The sequence below is a fragment of the Cannabis sativa genome, chromosome 8 (assembly GCF_029168945.1).
Source record: "Cannabis sativa cultivar Pink pepper isolate KNU-18-1 chromosome 8, ASM2916894v1, whole genome shotgun sequence".
NCBI classification, from domain to species: Eukaryota; Viridiplantae; Streptophyta; class Magnoliopsida; order Rosales; family Cannabaceae; genus Cannabis; species Cannabis sativa.
Window position 1 is genome coordinate 42254146 of NC_083608.1, and position 10310 is coordinate 42264455.

The following is a 10310-nucleotide window of genomic DNA, read 5'->3' on the forward strand; positions in this document are numbered from 1 at the left end:
AATATTTTTAAAACAAAATTCGTTTTTGTTTCAACTTATTGTTTAGTTTAGATTAATATATTTCATATGTTTCTTCCAATAAAATATTTTATTTCTTGAATATAGAATTAACCAAGCTGTAATACTCGTTCACTTTACTACATATTGTTGAAATTGCACTACTAATAATTAGCGATCAATGTTAGTTTTTTTTTTCCTTTTTCTTTTTTAGCTAATTATTTATATATATATAAATATATATGTATTTATATATACAATTAATGCAAATCTTATTCAAAAAAAAAAAAAATACCGTGCTATTTTAACAATTATTAATGATGAACATGTACGTAGTGTTGCTAAATTTGCTATTAATATGATGAGAATATAAGGTACATGGGGAAGAAGGGTTATTGATAATTTAGGTGGCGTTTGGTTGGAGGTAATGAAATAGAATGGAAAAGAAAGAAAACAATGAAGTAGCTTTTCCAACATTTGGTGGAATGACTATTTCATTTTGAAATAGAAGGAAAGACCATTCCAATACATGATGAGAAAAAAATTTAATAATTTTTTTTATCAATTTCTTTTTATGTATTTTTAATTTTTTTCAATTCTATTTCTACTCCTATTCTCATTTCCATTTTTATTCTTATATTTTATTTTTCACGTCAAATTACATGCTTTTGCTAGCTTATCTCTAGTGCTGCGTGGTAATTACATTAGCTTTTGTTATTTATTTATTTTTTTTTCTATTATTGATCACGAAATTCAATCTGTTAAGTATTTTATATATCATGATCATTTGCAGTTAGGAGCTTGCCTCAAATTTTGTGGACAGATATAATATATATGTATAAATAATAATGCAACTATAAATAAATATATATGTATATGTGATTAAAAATGAAATATAAATACATATAAATATGAATTATTAAAGTGAATGAAAAAACCAAAAAATAATTTCATCAACTTCATCTACTTACACACGAACACGATACAAAAACTAGGGAAGAAAGAAAACCAAATAAAACAAATGTTTATCAACAAAAACTCATCAAATAAAGAAAAACAGAAGACTAGAAACTCTAGCTGATGTATATCATAGCAGTCTAGCTAAGTATACTATAATCGATCTCTATTATTATATGTATATATATAAATATTAATTTACAAGAAATCATTGATGTCCAAGCTCTCAGGGATTTCGAACTTTAACAAGTTGCTGCAGTAGCTAATTTCTCTCTCGTCCTCGGTGCTGCTTGTACTGTTGATATTATTATTGACCGTAGTATTATTGGTCGATGATGAAGGCGTTGACATAACAGAATTCAAGCCAAAAGCCTCGTGATGATCATCACTATAACTATCCAATAAGTTTTGGAAGTATGAACTTTCAGGAAAATCACCAATATTAAGGCTTGGAATATTACTAGTACTGCTATTATTAGACCTACAGTCCACATAGTTTGGTTGTGAAATTATATTTTCTTGGCTCGAAAGTATTGGACAAGATGAAGAGATGATTTTTGGCATGTTTGATTGATTATTATCAACATTATTTGGAGCTAGCATAGGATTATTAAAGCCTTCTGATGAGATAGGAGCAGTTTGAAGAAACTGATTGTTGGGCTGTACCAATTGTGGGATTTGACCATTAGAAAATAAGTGATGACTTTCTTGTAGATTTTGGGGATTATTAAACAACTCGGGATTGATATTTTGATGGTCTAGCTTATTATTATTATTATTGAGTGATAAAATGGTGGAAGCTAACCTTAGGAGTTCTGGATTGAAAAGGGGTTGAGTACTACCCAAAAGGCTTGAGAGATTTAGAAGTGAAGGGTTACAAAAAGATGAGGAGTTAGCAGCAAGAATGGAAGACAAGTCCAAAAAATCAAGACGAGGTGCATGAGTCACTGGATCAATTCCCATTCTAAGCAACCTTTTTCTTATGTGGGTATTCCAGTAATTCTTTATTTCATTGTCAGTCCTTCCTGGCAAACGAGCAGCGATAGCTGACCACCTAAAATATTGTTTTAAAAAGAAAAAAAAAAATATTAGAGGGTCAATCCAAAAATGATAATTAAAAAAAAAAATAAGATTAATTAATTGGACATGAACATACTTGTTTCCCAAAACACTGTGTAGTTGGATTATAGTCTCTTCTTCTTCAAATGAGAATCTTCCTCTCTTAATGTCAGGCCTCAAATAATTTGTCCATCGGAGGCGACAACTTTTGCCACATCTTTGTAGCCCTATAATAATAACAATATTAATAATGTATGCAATTAAAATTATAAAATAAAGTAATAATAAGATATATTTAAACCATATTTAATTACCAGCGTTCTTTGGAAGGTTTCTCCAGTTTCCAGGTCCATTCTTCTGAATATAGTTGATAAGATTAAGATCTTCTTCAGGGGTCCATGGACCTTTCTTGAGACCATTTTTGTCACAACAAGGAGCTCTTCCCATACTTGTTTTTCTTCTTTTGGATAAGGTAGGAGTGAAGACAGTACTATAGCCTGTTAATTAGAAAGGTGGTATAGGTACTTTAATTGTGATATGTTTCTAAATCAAGGTAGAGAAATTGTTGGTTTATTGCTCCAAAAGGGAGAGATGCCATCATATATATATACTAGGAGAATATCAACCTTGACATATCATTTGAAGTCAAAGAGATTTGGTGCCGTCCCTTGCCACGTGTACTTTGATTATATGTACTTTTTTTTTGTTTTGGGATGAGTATGTGTTACATATTTCACTTCTATTGGCCTTAATTCCCTTTATTTTAGCAAATATGGGACCACAAATTTAGTCTCGTGGAAAAAATAATTGTGACGTCGATTGTTTTCTGGCCTCCTAATACTGTTTGACTACAATAATATATAACTTTTTAAAAACGCTAGCTATCTTTGATCAATCTATATTATTATTATTATTTGATATGTATGGTAATTTAGTTAATATTAATTTATTTTTTATACATGTATTACGTTGAGACAAGATCTGTGGTTTGTCGACAACCTACATTGATTTTGTACGGGCTTAATAATTTAAAATACATGTTCTTCGGAACGAAATACATTTCTGACACGTACAAAACCTAATGCATTTTTTCTTAGAATAATACAAATAGTGGGATTTGCTTAAATAATATATAATTAGCTCACATGATTATACATGCCTTAATGGGAGATGCACACATGGTCATTTACATGTCGGGTAGTTAAACTATCCAAAATTCTTACTATAATTACTAACTTATTATGATTTGATTTCTAGTGAAAAAAGTGGATAATTTACCTTTATGTATAGTTTCTTTCTCTTATATATGTATAATAGATAAAATACGTGTCTGCTTGCGTGTTAGATATACTTGGCTAAAGAGAAGAGAAAAAGAGCACTAAATAAACGATGTATTTGGTATATTGTCGAGTAATGTAACGGTAATTGTCAAAAGTGTATTGAAATTAAAATGGCTGCTACTAACTCGAGGCTTTTTTTTTCTGTGAATTTGTCAATATATGGTTCCTTCTTCTGTTATTTATTTAATTATAATTTATTTTTTTGGCAAAGCTCAATTAGTTAGAAAGAATTATATGGGGTGGTAAGGTAGTTAGGCCTAATATCAATAACTTAGAGGAAACTTTTGTTCTTAGTTAAAAAATCATCATTCGTGATCACATTCTCAAATTACTTGTAACTTGAGCTAGCTAGGAGGAAATAAAGAATAGAAACTAGGCACCATTTTCTCTTAACTAATTAATTATCATTTATTTTCTTCGAAAGTCCAAATACGTTACAATAAAAGTAAATATTTTTTTTCCTTGGAAGTATTCCAATTAGGTAATAATAGTAATTAGCACTGGCTATATAAGGTGGCGGTTAATGATATTCTATAAAAATTATTATATTAAATCATATAGTAATTAATATTTAATTGTAACAATATCAATATATATTTTTAATGGTGACACATGTACACATTTTTATTAAAGACTGAGAAATACTAAAAGATATTTATAGTGTCTAACATCCTTATGATATATATATCACTATATTAGTACAGTTTAATATGGAGTTTATTATATTTTATTTTAATAAAAATTATTAAAAATCACTTATTAATTATAAAACGTTACTTTATAATAATAGTAGTAGCCATCTTGGTGTCTATAGAAATGGTAGACTAAACAAAAACTCTAGTCCGCTCCTAAAATTTTGAGTTTATTCAAACAGATTAGTCATTTTTTGACATCAAATGATTTAAAATAGTTGAGGTTATCTTTAATTTGGGATTTAAAATTTTGTTTGTAATGTTACCGTATTATTTCAAAGTAATACAGATCGCTCTTGTACCTAAAAAAAAAAAAAAATTATTAATTAACAATATACATAAATATATTTATATATATCAAATTTTATTAAAAAAAATCAAAAATTAATTATTATCAGTTATTAATATAAATAATGTGAAATCATTTTAACAAAATATTTTTATTTAGTTTTATATTGGCGTTATAGAAAGAATAAAAATTACCTCATATATTATTTTTTTTAATTTTTTTTTTCACATTTATGGTTTGGATTTCTAAAGTGGTTGTAGCGCTAGTTGCAGTAGGAATTTCTATACAATTTTTTGTTGCAATTTCGGTTGCAGCGCTAGTTGGAATAGAAATTTTTTGTAAAATTCCGTAAAAATGCAAAAAAAAAAAAAAAAACTGTTTTAAAGTGTAAAAATAAAAAAGCCCCTAAAAAGAATCATTATTATAAAAAAAAAAAATATATTACGTACTAACTTAATTGGTTAAAAAAGTAGTGCCACTGTTTACGTAATTTGTTTTAGATGTGGCTCAATAAAAATAAATAAATAAATTTTTCTCTCATTTTGGAATATTCCAGGTATTAAAATTTAAACTAATTAAAATTTTTTTTCTCTAAATTTTGACATGTACCTAAATTATAATTTTTTTAATCCTTAAAAATTCTCTTTAAACTATATTGAGATAATTATTAGATTTAAGGACTTTTGTCCAATTTAATTGATTTTACTAATTCAATGATTGGTTCATGCTCCCCACATTTTGATATGTACCAAATCATATTTTTCGAACTTTGATATGTACCAAATTATGTTCCTCAACTTTCGTCCATATTTTTTTTTTGAAAATGCGTTTATAAATAAAACTGAAGTTAGACCTCCTGGTCATTACAAAAGATATTAACAGGTATAGGAGATATCTCTACCATGCCCGTAACTTTGTTGGCAAACGCCCATTTGGCCACATTATGGGCCACGTAGTTATAATTTCTAGCAACAGAAGAAAAAATTACAATTAGTCATAAAATTACAATTAGACTTATCTTACTAATTAAAATTGAACAAAAGTTCTTAAATCTAATAATTAATCTCAATATTTCAGGAGCAATTTTTAACGACCTTAAAAATTCAGGGACATAATTTGATACGTGTCAAAATTTAAAAGATAAAAAACCTAATTAGCTTCAAATTTACAAATAAATCAGTAAAACTAACAGTTTCCCACTTTTATTATTATTTTTCTTTAAAAAAAAAGGCAGTTTCTTCACCTTGCCAAAAAAAAAAATGAAAATAATTTCTTCACACACGGCAGCAGGTAGAATTTTCATGTAATTTTCTTCTTCTTCTTTTTTGAAGGATAGATTATATAGATTAATTTATTTTATAAAATCATAATGAATGGCTTTGAGTTTATTAAAACAGTGCATATATATTATATATACACTAAACGAATTTTTTTTTAACCCAAATCTGGAAATTACATATATATATATATTTATTGTATGTAATTTTGCAAGCATTAATTCGAAATATACCCTTCTAAAGTACACGTTCCACTCATTCATATTGAGAATTATAATGATCAATATACCCAATATTAATTGTAACATGCAGATATATTAATATTGATATTTTATGTGGTTATATATATATATATATATATATGAGAATCTTTAGTAAGCTTTAGATACACTGTAAATTGTAATTGGGGTGAAAAAAACACTATAAGCTGTTTTACATGAAACTATGAAGTTTCACTTAACCCAATTGAGGATATCTCGTTATTACATAATGCTAGCTACCTTTTTTTTTTTTTTTAACCTATAAAGCGCCAACTTTCCGAGCTGGAACTTATTTTAAACTTCAACCATCTGAATAAGGCCACGTAGCATATAGTGACAGGTGTCTTTCCTACTTCCCAACAGTAAAAGTCAACCATGTCCTACCATCTCAACTAAAGCCCTCTCATATTGACAAATGTCCACTAAAACAAAAAAAATTAATAAATTGTTTTTAAATAAAGAAATTGTTCTTTCATATATAAATAAATAAATTGTTGCTTTATATTTATCTAGTGATAGCCTGCAAGGCTAAAACTCCTTTGAAGGGAAGCCAAAATTCAAAGTCCTTGAAAATCAGGTGCTGCAATTCATCAACCATCCATCTAACAAAAGAGACATTTAGTCAAACAATATTTTATTCTTAATTAATCAGACTGGAGATTTGCCCAAAAAAAAAAGAAAGTCAACGTTACACTGAGATAGCTTGCTTGCCTTACTTTACATTTTCACCTTTACCAATATGTCTTTGTTCTTTTCACAACTTAATTATGAAAAGAAAAAAACAATCTAGAAGTATATCAACATCTACTTATAATTTTTATTCTTCTAATATATATATTTAAGAATTATAATTAATATAACATTAGAATAAGAAGACAATATGTGACACCAATGTTGAGGAGTTTCAACTGGTTTTTAATTAAGTCTAATTAATTAGTAATATTTATTTATTAATAACATTTGTATAAGTACACGTAGTCCTCAACTAAGTCTAAAATAAATGAATGAAACTTTTTTATTGAGCCATTTGTATCGATTATTATGTATATAAAAAAATATATATATTTAATCTGTCTCCCTGTTGGTATCTATACAAACATATCATTTTTCTCCCCTTTCACATTATATATTGTTATGTTTATCATGACGAATGCTTACATCGATAGCATATTTCCTCTATTTTTTTTATTTAATTTTCAAAAGAAAGAAAGATATGAGAAAAAAGGGAGAAAAGAGTTGATTCGTATAACAACGTCCCTATGCATTTTTGTGGATATATGTTATCAATATATATTTCCGTTGTACAGACCTTGGCCATGGAAATTTATACATATATGTAATAGTTCGTCACCATTAATCTATATATGTGTATATATATATATATATTATAATTATATATAATTATTATTGTATCAACTAATTTATTTCTTAATCGTATCCATATATATATATATAATATCCTTACGTAGCCTACCGATTAAATAGCAATTACTTGTCACATATAGAGAGTTTGCTTGAGCATGCTTACATAGTTAGTTTACTCTAAAGTCATGGAAATCTCTAATGTTGACTATTCCTATATAAAATTAAAATGAAATAAGTAGTTACATATAGATGTTATTATGTCGATAATATATATGAGGCGTCTGAAACTCCAACAATCCGTTGTTTTTAATCAATTATTTAATATTCTCATGCATCATTTATAGTATTATAATAATTAATGGAGCTCAGTTCAATATATAACTAATACTTTAGGGTACTTTTAATAAAAATTATACGTGACGATCGACTTATTATCTGTGGATGGAAATGAAGCCATACAACACAACATATATTATTCTATTCACTTCATGCAAAATGTTTGTTAACACGTAAACAGTATATAATTCAACTTAAATTATACATATCCACCAATAATATCATATTTGTACGTAGTTGTATACATACATGTATAGAAATAATATATAATTAAATTTAATGTGTATAATTGTACTAAGTCCATTGTACATATAGCAGCCATGATATATTAATTAATATATGTTTAATAATGATGGCCACGTGTTGAAGAATTACGTGAGATTAATGCATGGGAATGTTACACGTAGGGATAGGTTTGTTTGTCGAGTCATACTTTGCTGGTGTTTTGATCAAATTAATGGTTCTCTCTTGGTCACAGTACTTCCAGCCTTATTAATATGCATGGTGAATCAATTTGATGACATATTACTAAGATATGGATATTATAATAAATATATTTATATCTATGAAGTCATACAAATCAAAACGCGGTGACAGATATATATATATATATATATAATATATTATATACCATGCATGCATAAATATATGTGTGTATATATAATATCATTACTGGGTTAATAATGGTGCAATTTTTAATATGCCTCCCTCAACATGATATGGTGATCATGTGAAACTGTACATATAAGGATCACCGAGAGTGTTGGCCATACAAATATTATTGGATATGTTTTTTTTTTTTTTTTTTATATATATATTTATATTACATTTAACAGCCATCAAGCTTTAATCTTATAATAAAATTTTAGTAATTATTCAGCAAAAAAAAATTAATTAGATATATACTAATTTATGGGACAATCTATAAAAAAGAAGAAACATGTTTAAATATAATTTATTTATTATTTTTTTTTTGAAAAATGAAATATCAATTTCATTGAAATTTAGTATTCATCATACATAAGAGCTAGAAGCTCATCAGGAAAATCAATCCTATGAATGCTACGATCAGAGAAAAATCGGGATCGCCTAGCAACAAAGTGGGCAACGCGATTTGCTGATCGTCTTACAAAACGAATACTAACATTATTTAAAGCTAACAATAAACTCTTACAATCTCTAATAACCAAACCAAAAGTAGAGGACATAATTTGATTACTAAAGAATATTTCTTGCACCGTTACCATACTATCAGTTTCTATGTCAACTTTATTCCATCCTTTGTCCTTCAACCAACTTAGAGCTTCTTTGATGCCAAGAGCTTCAACCACCTCAGCTGGGTAGTTTCCTCCCTGATATGTGGCTCGGAGATCAACAATGTGGCCCGTCGAATCTCGAGCAACAATGCCAAAACCATAAGCACTTTCTCTCTCAAATAACGCTCCATCAAAATTTAACTTGACTGTATCAGAATCGGGTTTAGTCCAACGCTCAATGTTATTATCATGTTGCAAGAGTGGCAATGATAATAAACTAGTTTTATCTTGAGCAGTACGCCAGTGGTCAAGTGTAGTCCATGCTGAATGAATGACTTGAGTTGGAGAGGAAGTCTTCTTCTCCCAAACAAGCTTGTTTCGAGACTTCCAAAGTGCCCAGCAGATCATGATGGCACGGCAAGCTATATCATCACCATACAATGCGAATGTAGAGTCAAGCCAATAACCAATAGTTGATGAAGTATCGGATTGGATGGTGAACCCACAACGCTCCCAACAACTGAAAGCAAATGAGCAATTCAATAGCACATGAGAAGCAGTCTCACCCGCATTGCGGCAGACAGGGCACAAGGAGGATAGATCGACATTCCTTGAAGCCAGTTCAAGACATGTGGGGAGGGTATTGGTGATAGCGCGCCACATGAAGTTCTTCACTTTTGGTGGTATTTTAAAATGCCAAAACCTGTGCCAAAATCCAGAGTTTGGTTGATTCTGCTGACCATGTTTACTAATCTGCAGCATATCATAGGCACTACGGACAGAGAAGGAACCAGATCTTTCACCCCTCCAGGACCAACAGTCTTCAATTGGTGTAGCACTCAACGGGATTCCAAGGATCAAGTGAGCATCCCGAGAATTAAACATATTATGAACCAGGGGGATATCCCAAGATGTCTCATGAATATCCATAAGAGAGTTGACCATGTGGTTGGTGAGGCCGAGAGCATTGGAGGTCACAAAAGGATTGACGGGATCGGGGAGCCAAGGGTGCTTCAAGATACTTGTTGACATTCTATTACCAATGGTTCGTTGACAACCCAATTTAACCAAGCTTTGTGCGCTCCAGATGCTACGCCAAACAAAACTTGGATTGTTGCCAAGCTCTGCAGAAAGAAAATCAGAGTTGGGATAATACTTGGCTTGGAAAACAAGACTGGCAAGGGATGTGGGGGAGACAAGAAACCGCCACCCTTGTTTGGCCAGCATCGCAAGATTAAAATCATGTAAGTGGCGGAAGCCCATACCACCAGAATGTTTGGGAATTTCCATACGATCCCAAGACATCCATATGATTCCTTGACCTTTAGCACTTGAAGTTTTCCACCAAAAGTTAGCCATAATCTTCTCAATCTCTTGACAAGTTTCCAATGGAAGAAGGAAGACATTCATAGCATAAGTTATTAAAAGAAAGATAAATACAGATCAAGATCACTCCTCAATCCTCAAGAATATTATACACTT

The 10310-nt window shown here is 29.4% G+C and overlaps 1 protein-coding gene across 1 annotated transcript; it reads right to left on the reverse strand.

Moving 5' to 3' along the window:
- Positions 1–852: 852 nt before the first annotated feature.
- LOC115698973 (transcription factor MYB102) lies at positions 853–2575 on the reverse strand. Its single transcript, XM_030626187.2, has 3 exons — positions 2328–2575; positions 2111–2240; positions 853–2008 (listed from the first exon to the last, which is right to left on the reverse strand). The coding sequence occupies exons 1-3, from the start codon at positions 2458–2460 to the stop codon at positions 1153–1155; spliced, it is 1119 nt and encodes a 372-aa protein (XP_030482047.1). The 5' UTR covers positions 2461–2575; the 3' UTR covers positions 853–1152.
- Positions 2576–10310: the final 7735 nt, after the last annotated feature.